This window comes from Nannobrachium achirus (genome assembly GCF_963921795.1).
Source record: "Nannobrachium achirus genome assembly, contig: SCAFFOLD_218, whole genome shotgun sequence".
NCBI lineage: Eukaryota > Metazoa > Chordata > Actinopteri > Myctophiformes > Myctophidae > Nannobrachium > Nannobrachium achirus.
In genome coordinates, this window is record NW_027664723.1 from 22,820 (window position 1) to 45,000 (window position 22,181).

A 22,181-nucleotide genomic window follows, 5' to 3' on the forward strand; every position below is an offset into this window, starting at 1 on the left:
AGCCTATTCACCTTTTATTTGCAGAGCTGCATATCTGGTACCACTTAAACCCTCTAGAATTGGTAAAATGTAGTTATAATATACATACTAGTCTTTTTTCCACTTTCTATCAAATGTCTTTGCCAAAAAATAGCAGATCTATAAGCTCACAAAGCGTCACGTTGCGACCTGTTGTAGATTTTTGGAAAATGTTCCGCCCCAGGATAATGGATTTTGATTATCGTGATAAAATCATAAATCACATTCATGATGACATTGTGTCTTTCATCACAATAATCGTGATATGAAATGTTCATGTTGTCCCATCCCTAATCCTCAAAAAAAATAAAATACTCTTGAGTAATTACTCAATTACTTTTACTCAAGTATTTTTCATCCCTACCAGTGTTGTTTTTGACAGCAAATTTTGATTTAGTTTTAGTCATAGTCTTTTGAATAAAACGTAAATTTAGTTTTAGTCATAATTTAGTCACCTGAAAAGTATTAGTTTTAGTCTAACTTTAGTTGACTAAAGCTACAGTTGATTTAGTCGACTAAAATGTATTTTGGCAGGCCTTGATGGCATCGTAATGACTGATTTTACACTTCGTTGTGAGCTTGTAGATCTGCTATTTCCAGCACGCAACACCCTAGAGCAACCAAACATAAAATGACTCTCTTCTCCACTAGTCCCTCCCTAACGTTTTAGTCTGGTTTTTATTTTGTTGACGAAATTGTCAATATATTTAGTCTTAGTTTTAGTCATCACAGCTTAGTTTTTGTTTAGTTTTTATTTAGTTTTCGTCAGTGAAAAAAGAAAACACAGTCGACAAACATTTTTGGTCATAGTTTTAGTCGACCAAATCAACACTGCTCCGTCCCTACCTCCTCCTCCGCTGCGCTCGGCGAAGATGATGTCATCCTGGAAGTGGGCGAAGCGCGGCTGGCGCAGGAAGTCGGTGCGCAGCGTGCGGGTGAAGTTACGGCGCGGCTGATTGGTGGACAGGTTGCGCTCAACCAGGTAGCCCAGGTAGGACTCCAGCCAGCTGATTCGCTGGAAGCCCTGAGGGGGGAGGGGTCAAGATTCAAAATGTTACTTGAGTAAAAGTACAAACATATTGCATGACAATATTCTTAATTCACCCTTTGTCAGACTTCTGATTGGTCCCTGACTGACCAACCAGCAGGCTTGTCCCGCCCTGGTTCTGCCTTTTTTTATGTTGAATTTGCTAAAACATAATTTTTGGAGGAATACAAATATTTTAAAACATGCCCAGTCTCTCTACTGCACCTGAGAGGCTCCTTTTTACTGAAACCAAGTTTAAAATGAGAATTGAACACACAGAATAACAATAAGAAGCAACTGAAAAACCTGTTATTTCAATGATAGAACCGATTTTTGTCCCACCAAGACACAGCAACCAAGAGGCTCGGGACGACGGGCGGGACTTGACAAAGGGTGAATTGATCACATTCCTAGTGTCAATACCTTGGTGTACTGCAGCAGGTTAATACTAGAAATATTTATAATAATAATTGATTGATTGATTATTTTATTAGACACAAATGGAGAACAGTACAAGTACAGTTAAACACCCTGCCTAAAAGGAACATCCCAAATAAGACCTTTTACGGTCTTTTTTACAATGAAAGCCCTCTGTTTTAATTCATGGACATAATAAATAGCAAGCAACGAAAACATTCAATAATATCGCAGTTATAAAAACATATAGGATAGGGGAAACAAGGGGGTGGGGCTAAGGTAAGGGGGGGAGGTCTATAATGAGTCATCGTCTTCAGAGCTATCTGGGTTCCATGCCATGGCCTACACGGATCCAGTGAATCGGATATTTTTCAATATCCCAATGTATGAATGAATGGACCATTGTGAAGTGCTTTGAGTTCGCAACTTGCTTAGAAAAGCGCTATAAAAATGCAATCCATTATTATTATTATTATCTTCACTTATTTATCCGGTTTAAAAAATATCCAGTTTCGTGGCCGAAAACTCCAGCTTCGTGTGGCTGCAAGCCCCAAACGCACAAAGAAATGTCTAGCTTAAGAAATATCATGGCAAAATATGTCTGTCAGTCAGTCTGTCAGTCACACGTCACACTTTTGCCCTACTCATATCTACGCCACCGTTGCCCCGATCCATCCCCCTCATTTCTCACACAGCCCTCTTCTAGCGCCACCATGAGGCAGATTCTTGCAAAACTAATTTTTGGACACTGCTCCTACAGATTTTAACCTAAAATCACGCAAATTGGTACACAGTATGTCTACAGTCATGTCATCAACATGGATCTGTCCCATTTAGCGCCACCATCAGGCCGATTTTTACATGCTATCTCCCGATTAGGGAGTCTTACTGGTATTTATTATAATAATATTCATTGATATTTATAGTGTAAATACCTTGGTGTACTCCAGCAGGTCGCGCTGCACCGAGGCGTTCCAGTAGGGGGCGCTCTCGTAGATGTAGAATCCGATGACGGGGGAGTAGGAGCTGAAGTAGCGCTGCTGGGCGCGGGCGTACAACACCGTGGCCGTATCCATGGCAACCAGAGCGCTGGGGTCCGAGCCCTGGGTCACCTGCATGTCGCCGGGCAGAGTACACAGGGGGCGGGGCCACAGGGTGAATGACGTGGACGACAACCAATAGAAGAGACTGAGACTGTTAAAGAGGCGGTGCCATAGTTTTCTACTTTTTCTGTTTTGTATGTGTCTATGGAGTTAACATTAAAGGAGCTATAATCAACTATTTTTTTGTAGGGCCTACATATATACAAGCATATACACAAGTGTCAACCTTACAATGGCCAAAATGATTATTTTATCATTATTTTACGCTTTGTGTGGTCATTTTTGAACAGAAACACATGTATGAAGCTTGTTTTTTCATAAAATATTTTTGAAACATTATGTTTATTTTAGCATCCGTTTTTCAAAAAAAATAAAAAAAAGTTGACTATAGCTCCTTTAATCTAATAGTATCTAGTAGTATCTGCCCTGTGTATTTGTGTTTACTTCCTGAAAGCTGAAAGCCTCTTGAGTCAAAAGGCCCAGTCGGGGAAAAACACCGATTTAATGACATCATAAACTCATCCCATCCCCTTTTACCATTCACCCAACACTGTGGGTGTGGCTAACTTCAGCTGGGTCACCACCCACCATGACAACCAGGCATACTTAATGAACTGGTGGGTGTGGCCACATAAAATTCAAATTTATTTTGACTTCAGTGCATTGCATGCATGCAAGTGGCTAAATATGTTTTTTCTAGACACAATAAGCCCATTCCCACCACAATCTGGTAGTGTTACTGTAAATAGTAATAAAGAAATCACCGGCTTATTGTGTCTAAAAAGCCATATTTAGCCACTTGTACACATGCAACTGAAATCAAAATCGCTAAAATGGCTAAAACGATTGAAAGCAGTAAATGAAAAACCTTTTGACCCTTTTGGCCCTTCTCATATCTCCGCCACCGTTGCCCCTATCCATGCCAAACTTAGCACACACACTCCTTGGCTGCCAAATCACAACCTCCTCTAATTTCTCACATGGCCCTCTTCTAGCGCCACCATGAGGCCGATTATTGCAAAACACATTTTTGGACACTGCTCCTACAGATTTTGCCCTAAAATCACGCAAAGCGGTACACAGTATCTCTACAGTCATGTCATCAACATGGATCTGTCCCATTTCCCATATTCCCCCCTGATTGGCTACCATTGCCTTCTAAAGTTTGTGTATGCGACCTGAGGGAGACTTATTGTCTATGCACACTGCTGCGTTTTTCGTTGCGAAATGCGTTTTTCAGGGCAAGGAGAGAGAGAGAGATAGAGAGAGGGAGAGAGAGAGAGAGAGAGAGAGAGAGAGAGATAGAGAGAGGGAGAGAGAGAGAGAGAGAGAGAGAAAGAGACCGAGTGGTGCGCGAAACGGGTGGCAGTGTGCAAACCTGACTGACACAACGTGAGGTTGATTTTTTTATTTGCGCGCTCCGAAATTCACTCCGATATTCGGCCCGGAAAACGCAGCAGTGTGCAAATACCTTAACTGGTTGTAGTAGTATTATAATATTACCTGTAGGAAGCCCATCAGTCCAAAGCTCACATAGACCAGGTAGTTAGTATTATGTATTATATATCATTACCTGTAGGAACACCATCAGTCCAAAGCTCACATAGACCAGGTAGTTAGTATTATGTATTATATATCATTACCTGTAGGAACACCATCAGTCCAAAGCTCACATAGACCAGGTACAGCAGTAGTAGTATCAGTATAGTATTACTAGTAATGGTAGTATCAGTTTGCCTGGCTCCAGCCAATAGACCCGCCCACTCTCTGAGTGGACTGCTTCTCTTGGTCTGGATGTGTCATATGATGCGTCTCTTGATTCGGTTTCTTGGCTAAACGACCAATGAAATCAATGCAAGACAGAGGAGGGTTGCGTCTAACTTTTGAAAATCAACAGAAACAGTGGAGGGAGGGGTGACTCATGTCACAGAGGGGAGGGGGAGGAGGGAATGTTTTGTGTACACAAGTCAAACACAACCCCTCCCACCAGATCTCTTGTGATTGGGAATTTCAAATTTCAAATCCCCTCCCCTTTGTAATCAAATAGAATAGGGACAACTTCAGACTCAAGCTCCAGCGTAGAGTCTGAAATCAGGCTAAGTATCAGTAGTGTTACCTGTAGGAACCCCATCAGTCCAAAGCTCACATAGACCAGGTACAGCAGTAGCAGTAGTAGTAGTAATAGTATCAGTATAGTAGTGGTAGTAGTATCAGTAGTATTACTAGTAGTAGTAGTAATAGTGTTACCTGTAGGAAGCCCATCAGTCCAAAGCTCACGTAGACGAGGTACAGCAGTAGTAGTAGTATCAGTATAGTAGTATTACTAGTAGTAGTATCAGTAGTGTTACCTGTAGAAACCCCATCAGTCCAAAGCTCACGTAGACCAGGTACAGCAGTAGTAGTATAGTAGTATTAGTAGTAGTAGTAGTAATGGTAGTATCAGTAGTGTTACCTGTAAAAACCCCATCAGTCCAAAGCTCACGTAGACCAGGTACAGCAGCACAACGAAGGGCTTAACGTAGGTGTTGGTGATCCAGTCTCCATAGCAGCGCTGCACACAGCCCAGCAGCAGGTGGCTGTCCGGGGGTTGGCTCACCAGGCCTGGCGGGGAGGTGGGCGATATGGAAAAATACAATATCATGATATTTCCCCAAGCTGTGTCACGATACACGATTTCATCACAATTCTTTTTCACGTTGGTTTTTATGGTTATTTTTCAAGTTACTTGAGAAAAACTGGACTCTCTGGGTTCCTTTTGGGAGGTCTAATTTTAACTTTACAAGTATGTAACTCTGACAGTGTACAAATGAAACCAAATGGACCCTTACGGTTCCATTTGGTTTTATTTGTATACTGTCAGAGTTAAGGTGAGACCTTGACATTTAAAATTTTGAGAACTGATGATTTAGACCAAAATGCAATGAATCTCTGTATTAATGATTAAACAGGATTTCTTACAAGGCTCCCTCAATTGTATCACGATACATAGGATACCTCTGAAAAGGCATATCATGGAGACATTGTATCGTCTCAACGCTAATTAACACCATATCGCCCACCCCTACCTGGTGGGTGGGGGTCCACGGGGTGGGGGTCCGCGGGGTGGGGGTCCCCCGGGTGGGGGTGGTTGTTGTTGTTGGCCTCGATGGCGTTGCCGTGGTGATGTTGCGGGTGGTGGGGGGGGCCCAGGCTGGGGTTGTTGTTGTTGCTGCTGTTGGCCATGTGGTGGCGCTGTGGCGGCTGCTGACCACCGCAGCCCGGCCCGTAGGAGGGGGGAGGGGCGGTGCTGGGGTGCCTCGAGGGAGGGGGGGGCTCGTCCTAGAGGGGGGGATGGATGGAATGTTACTAAGGTTTTATTACAGGGTTAAATGTCACACATAACACACTGCAATTACACATTTTTCTATTTTTTATAATGTTGAGCGGTGGTAAACCGCTCCTAAGAGTGGCTGTGCGTGTGTCTGTAGCCACTTATCCTCAGCGTTTTGCCATAGCAATGTGTTTTCCTCAGTGTTTTGCCATAGCAATATGTGTGTGTGCGTAGCCATATTACATCATATTACATCACCAATTATCTGTACTAGCCACTATCTGTAGCCACTTTTCCTCAGCGTTTTGCCATAGCAATATGTGTGTGTGCGTAGCCATATTACATCACCAATTACATCCTACCTAGACCTATATCCTAGTCTTTTTCCTCAGCGTTTTGCCATAGCAATATGTGTGTGTGTGTAGCCATATTACACCACCAATTACATCCTAGACCTATATCCTAGTCTTTTTCCTCAGCGTTTTGCCATAGCAGTGCGTGCGTGTAGCCTGTATTACATCACCAATTACCAATTGAAGACGTTATGCAAGCACGACCACCGCTCACTTCACATTGGGTGTGATTTTTTTATAATTTTTATCCCACGATTTTGTAACCCATTTTTTTCACCAGTGCCAATTGCCTAAACTGTAGTTTCCCCCTGCCAAGCCTGGGGATTCCCGGCTGGCCAGGGGGGGCAGTATAGAGACCAGGATTATGTCATGTTTGTTTGTGAGGGTATCTACCCTAGGAGACACAGGGAGAACATGCAAACTACAAAGAGAAAGGCCCCATCGCCGACCCCACCTTTAGGGTGTGGGCGCTGATGACGTGGAGGAGAGAACACGGGGGACGCTGTGGGCGCTGGGCAGAACCCTTAAGCCTCCATCAGAGTCTGCGGTGAAGAGCTATCCACCGCAAATTTGAGGTGGAAAGCTTTCCACCTCAAGTCAGAAAATAAGTGAAGGCCATCATAGTCCGTCACGGTGGAGTCCTATTCACCGTGACTGACTGGTCCAGGTCGACCAATCAGTGAACGGGGTGAAGAGCCTGTCTGTCTGATAGTAAAAACAGCGAGATGTGTCGGGACTCGCGGTGGAAAGCTCTTCACCGCGAGGAATGACGTAACGTTGTAGTTTCATGACTCAAAAAGACTACACCGCGGTGGATAGCTCTTCACCGCGGAGCCGACTCTGATCGAGGCTTTACTTAAGCCTCTATCAGAGTCCAGGGTGAAGAGCTATTCACTTCACCGCGGTGTAGTTTTCTAGCTATCACCTAAAAATACATAACAAAGCCTAGGTGATAGCTAGGAAACTACAACGAGGTGAAGTGAATAGCTCTTCACCCTGGACTCTGATAGAGGCTTTACCAGAAAACGCCCACAAAACTGATGAAAAGTGATGACTCATCACTTTTCATCACTAAACCATCGTTTTCTGAGGCCATTTCTAGCCCAAGGAATGTTTTTTGTACAAAACAAATGCTTGCAATAGATTCAGCATCATGACAAACCCCTAGTTAGACCCCTCACATCCTACTTAAAAAAATGTCCTCCTGTATAGAAAGTCGATGGGAGACCGACTCTAGCGGCTGATAACATCAATTAAGCTGGGTCTCAGAAAAGGTTATCATACCAACATGTAAACTAGAGACATGTAGGAAGTAAAAAATGTAAAAAATGTACGGTCACCTTGGGTGGTACCAATTTGTGAAGATATCAGAATTGGCCCCAGGCCTACCAGGTGAGTAGGGGTAGTTAGTTACCTGGTATCTGGTGAACATCAGACAGCGGTACCAGGCGGGCCGCGCCTCCAGGCCGTCGGGTCTCGGCACGCGGCGGCAGAAGCAGCCGTGGCGGTAGCCGGTCTCCAGGTAGCCTGTGAACACCAGACAGGACCCGTAGAAGGACAGCGTGTACAGGTATCCCACAGCGACGCTCAGCGCGGCGGTTCTGCAGAACAGCCTGACAGCCTCCATGTTGGTGAGGGGCGACGCGGCCAGGCACAGCGCCGCCAGCTGCAGCAAGGTGGCGCCGGTGAGGCGCGGCAGCACGTCCTGGAACACGGCCGCTACGCGCTCCTTCACCGGGTGGTCCTCACGAGTCCGTCGCCACGACGACAGCATCTCGAAGGAGCCGAAGAGACCGTGACCTTTGGGGGGGGGGGGGGGGGGGGGGATTAGAAAACGTCTGACGTTAATTTACCAAACCCTCCAGAAAAACACAGGCAAAAATCCTTTAGTGAGACGATTTACAAGCTCACAATGCGGCACAAAGGTTTAAACCCTGATTAGTGGAAATAGCAGATCTACAATTTTGAACCCAGACTAGTGGGTGAGCGTCGCGATTCACGATCTTTAGATCACAATTTCTTTAGATTTCCCCCCACAACTCTGTGAGAGATACAACTGTCTTTTACAGAAGATTGTGGTAGGAAACAATGGAGGGATATCTTTCTATAAAATCGCAAAGGTAAGCTACTTTTAAGCTACTTTGTTGGCCGTGAGCAGACTAAAACTAGAAGCAGTGCTCTTCCGAGCACAGGTCTCCACCAGGCCAGGCGGCCTGTTATAGCGCCACCATGAGGCTGATTTGAAAAGTTTGAAGTGGCATTTCTTCCTCGGCCTAGTGGGAATGTGCGTGCGCAATTTCACAAAAATTGCACGCTGTGTTCGTGATTTGAGGCATTTTGTTCAAAACGGACCAATCTTACAAACTTTGAAAGCCAATCTCAGCCAATCAGGATGGAATATGGACAATCAGACAGATCCATATCGATCACATGTCTGTAGAGATACTGTCTACCGATTTGCGTGATGTTTGGACAAAAGTACTGGCCAAAAGGTAGTTTTGCACAAATTGGCCTCATGGTGGCGCTAGAACAGGCCCATGTGAAAAATGTGACCGGGCCAACGGCGCCGGAGATTAGCTGGTAACAAACTGGAGGACACACGGACGCACGCACGGACGGACGGACGGACGGACGGACAGGGGCGAAAACATACTCTCCCCCAAGCCTTCGGCTGGTGGAGACAATCATTGATTATGCAGGCAATAATTATTGATTATGCCGGCAAAAATCCTTGATTTTGCGATGCAATATGCAGGGTTTTATTGATTTTATGCTGTGAAATTGCGGAAAGTTATGTGAAAAGTTGTGAATAACGCAAAATATGCGAAAGAATGCAGGGGGTTTATGTGATTTTATGCGGTGAAACATGCCGCATATAGTTCCGAAATATGCAGTCCCAAATATGCGATTATGCTGCCTTTTTGAAAATATGTGATCTCCGCATAATCTGTGGCATTTGGCTGATTATGCAATTTTCTGGAGGGTCTAATTTACTAATTAAACACAATAACTATATGGCGAGTAGAATGTACTGTATAGTTGGCCATAGCTGAGTGTTTAGGGAGCCTGGCTGGGGAGCCTGGTTGTCGCAGGTACAATTCCAGCTATGTGTGGAAGAGTCCTTGAGCAAGACTCTTGAACCCCTAACTGCTCCCCCCTCCCCCCTCCCCCCTCCCAGCACTCTGCTGGGTGAAGCTGGAACTGAAGTTCACCCTTTGGATAGGAGGGAACAGTGAACCATAAATGAATTATTTGCGGGTCTCAGATAGGAGATGGAACAGTAAATTATTTGGGGGTCTCAGATAGGAGATGGAACAGTAAATTATTTGGGGGTCTCAGATAGGAGATGGAACAGTAAATTATTTGGGGGTCTCAGGTAGTAAATTATTTGGGGGTTAGGGTTACTATAGTAACAGCGAACCATAAACACACAGCAGATGGCGCTCACCTCTCTGGTTACCATGGCAACTCTGAGTCACTGCTGGTGACGTAGGAGGATACCATATGACGCGCGCGCGCACACACACACACACACACACACACACACACACACACACACACACACACACACACACACACACACACACACACACACACACACACACACACACACACACACACACACACACACACACACACACACACACACACACACACTGGAGGATACCATATGACACACACACACACACACACACACACACACACACACACACACTGGAGGATACCATATGACACACACACACACACACACACACACACACACACACACACACACACACACACACACACACACACACACACACACACACACACACACACACACACACACACACACACACACACTGGAGGATACCATATGACACACACACACACACACACACACACACACACACACACACACACACACACACACACACACACACACGTGCACACGCACACACACACACACAAACACAGAATCACTTCACACCTCGGTGGGTGTTAGGCAGCAACTGAAGGGGGGAGGGGGGGGGGGCACTAGTTATATGTTAAAGACTAACTAGTTATAGTTACTGATCTGAAGTGTTTACTAGTTACCAGTTACTACATTATAAAAGTACCTGACACTTTACTTTAAGATAAAATACAACAACATACGTGCATGTATTCACTGTAGCCTCAACCTTTCTTCAAGTCAACCAGTGAACTTGTTGTGATGTTGTGCAATATGAAATAAAATAGTTAAAACGTCTTTCTGAACTGTGGCGCTGCTTTCACTGATTACTTCACTTTGTTCATGTTTTTGTTCAATTTCTTGTAATTTTTTTGTGACGTGGTGCTTCACAGTCCAACTCGTAGCGACAGTGACACACAATAGACAAGCTATATACACAAATACATGGATTTTGTTAACAATTAAAATACATATAAAACTGCTCAAATTAATTCTTTGAGCTTTCTTTCAGCAGTACTACAGTATGCTATACTCAAATACATTCAAATACATTAAGGGAACAGAGGACAAAAACATCTAGTTCCATTCCATTATATAAAAGATGTGTAGAGATGAGGTGGGGAACTTAGATCAGATCCAAGGCAGGTAGAAAACTATTTTATTTAAATCATGGCAGCAATGTTAAAAAACGGCCGACGCGTTTCAGCCTCGTAGGGCCTTCATCAGGGTCCGCTGTTATTCATGAAGGGAACATTTTGTTCCCTTCATTTCTTTGAGCAGTATATATTTTAATATGCCAGTTATTCAGAATGATCGTTCCAAATTGATGAATTGACTACCAAGTATTCTGATTGGCCACATGTGCCAAATGTTAAAGTTATACTGGGTGTGTACATTTAAAAAAAATAAAATAAAAAAAATATAATGCTGCTATTTATACCCTGTATATAATTTATATAAAATGTCACAATGCGACATAGCTCTGTTTACACAATGCTGTACCCCCTCCAACTATACTGTATGTTCCCCATTTTCAAGTGTTTTTATTGTATTTGTGACACTTGCTTTTCTCATGCCAATAAAGCTCCTTTGAATTGAATTGAATTGCATTTAAGTAAGTAAGATTAAGAAAAAGAAATGTAAATTGTCAGCCCGCGATCCGGTACCACCTATTCATTGACAAATTAAACACTGCCCAGTGCCCACACACGTGCACGCGCGCACACACACACACACACACACACACGTGCGCGCGCACATGCGCACACACACACACACACACACACACACACACACACACACACACACACACACACACACAGTGCCAGAATGAACAGATGATAACAGAGGATGCTGAGTTAAATAAGGTCAAGAGACAAGCTGAGAACGACCATCTGTCTGTGTTCTGTCTTTATGTCTCTCTGTCTCTCTCTCTCTACTATCTCTCTGTCTCTCTCTCTCTCTCTCTCTCTCTCTCTCTAGTAAAAAGTATTTGCACTTGAGATTTAGTGGAGTAGAAGTAAAAGTATAGAACACACACACACACACACACACACACACACACACACACACACACACACACACACACACACACACACACACACACACACACACACACACACACACACACACACACACACACACACACACACACACACAGTGATGTCAGAGGAAACCATGCTTGGCACCAACCTGCTCATCAGGAGCAGTTAGGGGTTCAGAGTCTTGCTCAAGGACTCTTCCACACTAACTCTGGGGATCGAACTGGGAACCTTCCGTTTGCCAAGCCGGCCACTCTACGGCCACTCTACAGTCAAACAGTCAAACAACTCAAAAGTGGCACTTAAAGGGGAAGACCACTCATTTTCAACTTCAAACTGTCATTAATAAACCTTTGAGTTATGTGGAAATAATAAAAAATGCCCCCCCCCCCCCCCCCCTTCTGTGTTGCCTAGAACTGGAGGATTGATTTGGGTGTTTGTATTTTAACTCTATAACCGCTTTGGACGTTCCCGTTCGCCCCATTCCCGGTGGCGCGATGCCAATAGTACGTTCTTTGGCTCGTTCTTTTGTACCTTGTTTTGATGTCTGTAAACTGATGAGGGGTCGCGCGGGTGTGTACCGTTAACACATCTCCCGTAATAGTACTCTCAAAAACCCACTGGACGTTAGCATCAATGGAGTAGCAAAACACTTGCTTGTTATTATCGCTGGATCTATTGCTCTGTAGCGATTGAGCTGTCTTGACGGACGGTAGCCTACCGCGGCCATTTCACATTAATTCTTGCATGAGGCTGCCCTCTACTGCTAGTATAGCCAAAGTACACCTATTTAAGGAGAAAAGAAAATAATAATGATGAAATAAAATGAATACATCTTTGTCTATAACATCGCAAAGGTAAGCTGCTTTTGCTGGCACAAAACCCAAAAAATAAATAATAACATCTAGCAGTAAAACTGTTAAAGTATATAATATATACATTTAATTAATGACAGTTCATTGTTGAAAATAGGTGCTTCTCCCCTTTAAGTCTTGGAGGTCAGAGAAGGTCATACTAATAGGCAAGCTCAATGTTCTGCAAATCCCCTGAGAATCTGTTTTGAAATGGCTTATCTGTAAGTACAGTCCTGCCCGCACTGAATACAAAACACTGATGCTGACCTTCAAAGCAGCCAAAGGTATGGCTCCTCCATACCTCCAAAACCTGGTCAACCCCTACACCCCCACCCGTGCACTTAGATCAACCAACACAGGGATGTTGACAGAACCCTCGCTAAAAACCCCAGGACAAAAATCCACTCGTCCGAGACAGTTTGCCCTCCTGGCCCCCAAGTTGTGGAATAAACTCCCTGTCGCACTTAGAACAACGGACTCACTCGCTAGCTTTCGCCGTGGACTGAAGACTCACCTTTTCAGACTCCACCTAAACCCATAGCACTACTGAAACACTCAATGACCATACATGAAGCTAGTTAGCATTTGTTTTTAGGTTTTTTAGAAACCTTTTTTTTTTTTTTTTACGGATTATATTGTTTTTTCTAGATTGATATTCCTATGCATTTGTTATATTGTTGCTGATATTCTGACATATTATCTTGTTTATTATTGTGATGTTTTATCTGCTTATTGCGACCGTAGGTCGCATTTACTACCAAAACCTCCACCGGCTGTCCGTCCGTCCGTCCGTCAGTGAGTGAGTGAGTCAGTCACACGTCACACGTCACACTTTTGCCCTGCTCATATCTCCGCAACCGTTGCCCCGATCCATGCCAGATTTTGCACACACACTCCTTGCCTGCCAAACTACAACCTCCAAGGACCCCCGGAGCTCCAGGGACCCCCAAGTCCCTGGGGGACCCCCATGTGTAAAAAATGACCAAATGTGCAAAAATGACCAAATGACCACCCCAACGGGGCTGCTCACGGGGAATTCCTGGGGACCACCCACTCCTGGTGCTCCAGAACGGATGCAAAAGTGGTGACGCCCCCAGTGGAGGACCCCCTCCACTGCAGATCACATAAAATGCCGTAACTCGGGCTAGGAGCGTCCGGGAGAGCCGGGGCCGGTACCTATTCGTCCGCCAAGGCAACGCGGACACCCCACCCCTCATTTCTCACATGGCCCTCTTCTAGCGCCACCTTCAGGCCAATTTTTAAAACACATTTTTGGCCACTGCTCCTACAGTTTTGGCCCTAAAATCACGCAAATTGCTACACAGTATGTCTACACTCATCCCATCAACATGAATCTGTCCCATATAGCGCCACCTTCAGGGCGATTTTTAAAAACACATTTTTGGACACTGCTCCTACAGATTTTGCCCTAAAATCACGAAAATCACTACACAGTATGTCTACACTCATGTCATCAACATGGATCAGGAAGATTTTGGAAAAACACATTTTTGCCCTATTTGTGGAGATAAGTGACCTACAGTCGCTTATCTCCCGATTAGGTAGTCTTACTGGTTGTAAGTCCCTTTGGATTAAAAGCGTCTGCTAAATGCAGCCTAAACTGCTGTAAACTGTACAGTACTTAGAGTAAATGTACTCAGTTCCTTTACAGCAGTGTTCTAGTCAGTGTCAGTGAAGGTTACGGTACAGGTTGTACAACACTGTGTCAGCCGTCAGCATAAATATGGATTTACATCTTTATGGATAAAATGTTCTCCATCTATTCATGAGCTGTCTGACAGGACATGGAGACAATGGGAATGTCTCTGTCTCTGTCTCTGTCTCTGTCACTCTCACTCTCACTCTCACTCTCACTCTCACTCTCTCTCTCTCTCTCAAAAACTTCACATTATTCTGACATCATGCTCTGACATCACTGTGATGTCATGGGAACCACTCTAACAGAATGGGATTGCTACTCTGACATCACACTCTGCCTTCACTGTGATGTCACACTAACACACAGAATAACAATAAAAAGCAACTGCATTTCAATTGTAGTGGATGGAGAGAAAGGACCAACCAAGACACAGCAACCAATATTTAGTATTTGGAATGTTCTGTTTGACACGGCACCGCTATTGTGACCGTCAGCTCGCAGTTACTATCAAAACCTCGACCAGCTGTCCGTCAGTCACACGTCACACTTTTGCCCTGCTCATATCTCTGCAACCGTTGCCCCGATCCATGCCAAATTTTGCACACACACTTCTTGCCTGCCAAACCACAACCTCCACCTGTTCAATTCTCACATGGCCTTCTTCTAGCGCCACCATGAGGCCGATTCTTGCAAAACACACTTTTGGACACTGCTCCTACAAATTTTGACCTAAAATCACGCAAATCGCTACACAATATGTCTACACTCATCTCATCAACATGGATCTGTCCCATATAGCGCCACCATCAAGCCGATTCTTTCAAACACACTTTTGGACACTGCTCCTACACATTTTGGCCTAAAATCACGCTGCGACCTGACGGTCGCTTATCTCCCGATTAGAAAGTCTTACTTTCTAATCGGGAGAATTCCATTAGCATGGAATTGTGGACATCTTAATTTTAGAGCCCGGGTATGAAAGGGTTAAGTTGTCCAGAGCGCCCGCATTTTGTCCCGTTCGCGGCCACTCTCCTATTTTGAAGGCCAGGAAGTAGATTGCGCTGACGGTTCCTTTCTTGACGATCGTTCTTGACTCACCCATTACCAGTTCCTGTTCAGATGGTAAACAGAGATCTAAGATGGCGGCCTACTTTAGCTATGTTATTGAGTAAACATGCCAGCATTCACATCAAGTCTTTTTTGGAGAAAATGGACTGTAAAGTTCAGAATAGACAACTATGTGCCGCGGCACTTTTGCGTGCAGGTTGGACGTGCGATGGAGACGAAGGTAAGCCCTGCCAGCTTTACTGTATATACAGTATATTTTGTGCGACATCGCGGGATGGGCACTAGATGAGTTAACAACATATTCTATGTTTTGGGTCTGAGAGGCTAGAAGCGACGATGGAAGGCTCGTCTGAGGACGAGAGAGAGAGAGAGAGAGAGAGAGAGAGAGAGAGAGAGAGAGAGAGAGAGAGAGAGAGAGAGAGAGAGAGAGAGAGAGGCTAAAAATGATTCTGTGGATCAAATGCAGAATAAATAATGCATCTTGATGTGAAAAAGGCTGAAAACCACTGGTCTCTCTCCCTCTCCCTCTCCCTCTCCCTCTCCCTCTCCCTCTCTCTCTCTCTCTCTCTCTCTCTCTCTCTCTCTCTAGCTATTTTAAGCTCTCCAGTATTCCTTCCATCCTCCCTCACATTGCAGGGTAATAATGGTATTTATAAGCTGTGCACGCGCGCACACACACACGCACACACACGCACGCATGCACGCACATGCACACACACACACACACACACACACACACACACACACACACACACACACACACACACACACACACACACACACACACACACACACACACACACACACACACACGCACACGCACGCACACACACTGTGAACCTCTGTCAAGGCATGGAGACGTGCATGCCACCCTCTAGAATAGATCTATATATATATGTTGTAGTGCAGAGGTCTTCAACAGGGGGTCCGGGACCCCTAGGGGGTCCTCAGAGTTACTACAGGGGGTCCGCCAAATCTTTGTGTGGTCATGTTTTTTTTACATCACTTGAACCCTAGCATCCCTATTCTAAGTGGAACAACAGCCAAAAAAATAGCCGATCTACAAGCTCACAACGGTTGTGAGCTTGTAGATCGGCTATTTTGTTGGCACAGAGGTTTGGTGTAGAGGGAAAAGAAGGGCAGACTAACTAGTAGGCATTGACAGTTCAAGAGGTTAAATATGAAAATACACATTAATTGCAAAACCTCGACCAGCTGTCCGTCCGTCAGTCTGTCACACGTTACACTTTTGCCCTGCTCATATCTCGGCAACCGTTGCCCCGATCCATGCCAACTTTTGCACACACACTCCTTGCCTGACAAACCACAACCTCCCCATCAATTCTCACATGACCCTCTTCTAGCGCCACCATGAGGCCGGTTCTTGCAAAACACATTATTGGACACTGCTCCTACACATTTTGCTCTAAAATCACACAAATCGCTACACAGTATGTCTACACATACATATCTCGATCTCACATGCATGATGTCTGAATGTTTCCAAACTTAATAAGATAATAAAATAAGATTTGCTCCTCCTTTTTCACCTAGATTAAATTAAAAGAACCCCCAAGAGGAAACATTAATTAAACCAACAGGGAACTGCTTCCACTTTTATGTTGGGCTACATTACTGCTAATTAACTCATCTTTAGAGGTAGGGAAAGAGATTCTTTCTGGGGCAAAACAAACAGTTCTGTTGTTTGTTAAAAGGTTAAAGTTCTATTGTGATAGAAATCATTGCTATGGAGTGTTTGTTCAGTCCATCCATCCATCCATCCATCCATCCAACCAACCATCCATCCATCCATCCATCCATCCATCCATCCATCCATCCATCTTCAACCGCAATATAAAAGGTATTACCAACCCAGGTATGTAGAGTTGTATATAATATAATATATAATAATAATAATAATACAAATCTACATAACTGGGTGAGGTCAGCAGGTCGTGCCATCTGTCTTGGCCTTATATGGATTCTGTTAGTGTACTTCTCCTAACAGGGCATCATCTGGGATACAATCCATTTTATGCCCATAAATGGAGATCCCTAACAGACTCCCTTTTATGCCCATATATGGAGATCCCTAACAGAATCCCTTTTATGCCCATATATGGAGATAGTCTGGCTCCAGCCAATAGACCCGCCCACTCTCTGAGTGAACTGCATCTCTTGGTCTGGATGTGTCATATGACGTGTCTCTTGCTACCGAAAGCTTCTCAAACCGACCGAAACCGACCAATGAAATCAATGCAATGCGGAGGAGGGGCGCGTCTAACTTTTGAAAATCAACAGAAACAGTGGAGGGAGGGGTGGCTGCGTGGCTCACCAGAGTTCTTAATTGCTCCCTTTGAACTTCAAAAGGGCTCCGAACTGCAGTCATTAATTGAGCCATACAAGTGTCGAATAGCTCGTTAGTGATTCTCTCTAATCAATGAAACATCAAAGACAATGACCTGTTTGGTGCATGTCATTGAGGGGAGGGGGAGGAGGGAATGTTTTGTGTGCAAAAGTCAAACACATCCCCTCCCACCAGATCTCTTGTGATTGGGAATTTCAAATTTTAAATCCCCTCCCCTTTTCAATCAAATAGAATGGAGACAGGTTCAGACTCAAGCCCCAGCGTAGAGTCTGAAATCAGGCTAATATGGAGATCCCTAAGATAATCCCTTTTATGCCCAAAAATGGAGATCCCTAACCAAATCCCCTTTATGCCCATATATGGAGATCCCTAACCGAATCCCTTTAATGCCCATATATGGAGATCCCTTGCAGAATCCCTTTTATGCCCATATATGGAGATCCCTGCTCTGAGTATCTGATATCACTAATCCCTTTTATGCCCATATATGGAGATATGTAAGTAGGTAGGCAGGTAAGTAGAGTTATTGCGACAGATGGCGCGATCCCGCCATTAGGCCTCTTACTGGTATTTAATAAGACTCACCCAACAGAATGAAAGGTATTCCCAGGTAGGTAGAGTTATATTTATATTATATTAATGTTTACTTACCCAGTAGTATAAAAGGTATTCCCAGGTAAGTAGTTATATTTATATTATATTAATGTTTACTCACCCACCCCAGGTAGGTAGAGTTATATATATATATTATATTAATAATACTCAACCAGCAGTATAAAGGGTATTCCCAGGTAGGTAGAGTTATATATATATATTATATTAATAATACTCAACCAGCAGTATAAAGGGTAGAGTTATATTTATAATATATTTATAATACTTACCCAACAGTATAAAGGGTAGAGTTATATTTATAATATATTTATAATACTTACCCAACAGTATAAAAGGGTATTCCCAGGTAGGTAGAGTTATATGTATTATTATAATAATATTTATATTATATTAATGTTTACTCACCCAGCAGTATAAAGGGTATCCCCAGGTACGTAGAGTTATATTTATTAGTATATATTACTACTTACCCAACAGAATAAAGGGTATTCCCAGGTAGGTAGAGTTGTACGTATTATTATAATAATATATATATTATATTAATATTTACTTACCCAGTAGTATAAAGGGTATCCCCAGGTAGGTAGAGTTATATTATTATAATAATATATATATTATATTAATGTTTACTTACCCAGTAGTATGAAAGGTATTCCCAGGTACGTAGAGTTGTACGTATTATTATAATAATATGTATATCATATTAATAATACTCACCCAGTAGTATAAAAGGTATCCCCAGGTAGGTAGAGTTATATTCATATATAATAATATTTATATTATATTAATATTTACTCACCCAGTAGTATAAAAGGTATCCCCAGGTACGTAGAGTTGTACGTATTATTATAATAATATTTATATTATATTAATATTTACTCACCCAGTAGTATAAAAGGTATTCCCAGGTACGTAGAGTTGTACGTATTATTATAATAATATTTATATTATATTAATGTTTACTCACCCAGTAGTATAAAGGGTATTCCCAGGTACGTAGAGTTATATTTATATTATATTAATGTTTACTCACCCAGTAGTATAAAAGGTATCCCCAGGTACGTAGAGTTGTACGTATTATTATAATAATATTTATATCATATTAATAATACTCACCCAGTAGTATAAAAGGTATTCCCAGGTACGTAGAGTTGTACGTATTATTATAATAATATTTATATTATATTAATGTTTACTCACCCAGTAGTATAAAGGGTATCCCCAGGTAGGTAGAGTTGTACGTATTATTATAATAATATTTATATTATATTAATAATACTTACCCAGTAGTATAAAGGGTATTCCCAGGTACGTAGAGTTATATTTATATATATATTAATAATACTTACCCAACAGTATAAAGGGTATCCCCAGGTACGTAGAGTTATATTTATATTATATTAATGTTTACTCACCCAACAGTATAAAGGGTATCCCCAGGTACGTAGAGTTATATTTATTAGTATATATTACTACTTACCCAACAGTATAAAAGGTATTCCCAGGTACGTAGAGTTATATTTATTAGTATATATTACTACTCACCCAGTAGTATAAAAGGTATCCCCAGATAGGTAGAGTTGTATATATATTATATTAATGTTTACTCACCCAACAGAATAAAGGGTATCCCCAGGTACGTAGAGTTATATTTATATTATATTAATGTTTACTCACCCAACAGTATAAAGGGTGTCCCCAGATAGGTAGAGTTGTATATATATTATATTAATGTTTACTCACCCAACAGTATAAAGGGTATCCCCAGATAGGTAGAGTTATATATTAATAATACTTACCCAACAGTATAAAAGGTATCCCCAGGTACGTAGAGTTATATTTATTAGTATATATTACTACTCACCCAGCAGTATAAAAGGTATTCCCAGGTACGTAGAGTTGTACGTATTATTATAATAATATATATATTATATTAATGTTTACTCACCCAGCAGTATAAAAGGTATTCCCAGGTACGTAGAGTTATATTTATTAGTATATATTACTACTTACCCAACAGAATAAAGGGTATTCCCAGGTAGGTAGAGTTGTACGTATTATTATAATAATATATATATTATATTAATATTTACTTACCCAGTAGTATAAAGGGTATCCCCAGGTACGTAGAGTTGTATTCATATATAATAATATTTATATTATATTAATAATACTCACCCAGTAGTATAAAAGGTATCCCCAGGTACGTAGAGTTGTATTCATATATAATAATATTTATATTATATTAATAATACTCACCCAGTAGTATAAAAGGTATCCCCAGGTACGTAGAGTTGTATTCATATATAATAATATTTATATTATATTAATAATACTCACCCAGTAGTATAAAAGGTATCCCCAGGTACGTAGAGTTGTATTCATATATAATAATATTTATATTATATTAATAATACTCACCCAGTAGTATAAAAGGTATCCCCAGGTACGTAGAGTTGTACATGGCGCCGCTCAGGTTGAGGATCCCTGCGGCCGTCAGTCCACTCAGGGTCACAGAGACCATGGCCAGGACCCCCAGCCAGGGCTTGGACCTCACACAGTCCCTCATAGAGCAGCAGGCTACGGCCAGCAGGCCGCAGGCGCCCAGCGAGGCCAGCAGGGGGCGCTGCGCCAGCACCGAGGAGCGCTGGAAGTCCTGACGCAGCGAGGACGAGGTCTGAGGGAACAGCGCCAGGCGGGGATGCTCCGCCCCGAAGCGACGCAGCTCTGCACAGAACGCCTCCTCCCATTGGGCGGCCACCCTGTCCATCAGGCCGGCGCGCGCCTGCCAAGGGGTCAAGGGTCAAAGTTCAAAGACGGTACAATGTGAACATTTCATATCATATTTTAGTTTACTCTGAGTATTTGTATTTTTACTTTTGTTGTATTGCTTGATTCCTTTTTAAATGTGTAACTGTTTTTATATGTTTGTACTTTAATGTTTTTGATTGATTATTTTATTAGGAACAGAACAAGTATAGTCAATACAACATAAATGTAGTACAGTACAAGTACAGCTAAACACCCTGCCTAAAAGTAACATCCCAAATAAGACCTTTTACGGTCTTTTTTTACGTTGGAAGTCCTTGGTTTTTAATTCATGGACATAAACAATAGCAAGCAAAGAAAACATTCAATAACTTCGCAGTTATACAAACACTATATGTACAGGATAGGGGAAACAAGGCTATGGTAAGGAACATTTCTAAAGGGGCCTTTTGGTGAAAATATCGGAGATAGCAGACCTCCAAGCTGCGACGCATTGAGAACTTGGAGGGCGGCTATTTTCGTTGATTGATGAACTAAGCATAATCAAGTGACTACTGGAGATGTGGCGTAACGGCATGGATTTCTACACAGAGAGGGCAATTCTTTCAACATAAGATGCTGCATTCAAGTTCAGGAGAGTTTGGACAAGGCAATTCTCTTGAATGCTGCCTTCAGGTATGGCATGGAAAGGAGGCATTATCATTACTTTCACCATAGTGAAAACTGCACTCATGGTCTGGAGAGGACACGTTTTACAGACGGATAAAAGGGCAAGGTGTGCATGTGCCTGGCTTAGGGTTGTAACGATACGATACGCATCACGATACATGGTTAACGATACGATACATGGACGATATTGGTTCATTCATGTCGATATGATTCAATGATTTAAAAACGATGTAGTAACTGTTTAGCAAAGAAATTAAATCTGTGTAAAACATGTAACAAATCTATTATTATGGAAGTAAACACCGTGATTCTCTAGCAAATATACAGACATTATATTTCAACATATTATGGACAAACCCACCTTGACATGAACACAGAGATTACACATATTTATCAATAGACCAAGAGTAGCTTTATGGAATGGAAAGGTAATTAAACCCCTCTTTTTCATTTTCCCTCCTGCCAAATACAAGGC

The 22,181-nt window shown here is 42.6% G+C and overlaps 1 protein-coding gene across 1 annotated transcript in view; it reads right to left on the reverse strand.

The window, feature by feature from the left end:
* The window catches only part of LOC308280833 (patched domain-containing protein 1-like), a gene marked incomplete at both ends in the record, with an annotated part of 47,587 nt that overhangs the window by 15,791 nt on the left and 9,615 nt on the right, over positions 1 to 22,181 (reverse strand). The window contains 6 exon segments of the mRNA XM_080755152.1: positions 851 to 1,042; positions 2,398 to 2,574; positions 5,018 to 5,176; positions 5,178 to 5,220; positions 7,569 to 8,028; positions 20,690 to 21,053. Coding sequence (XP_080611278.1) covers positions 851 to 1,042; positions 2,398 to 2,574; positions 5,018 to 5,176; positions 5,178 to 5,220; positions 7,569 to 8,028; positions 20,690 to 21,053 — 1,395 coding nt within the window.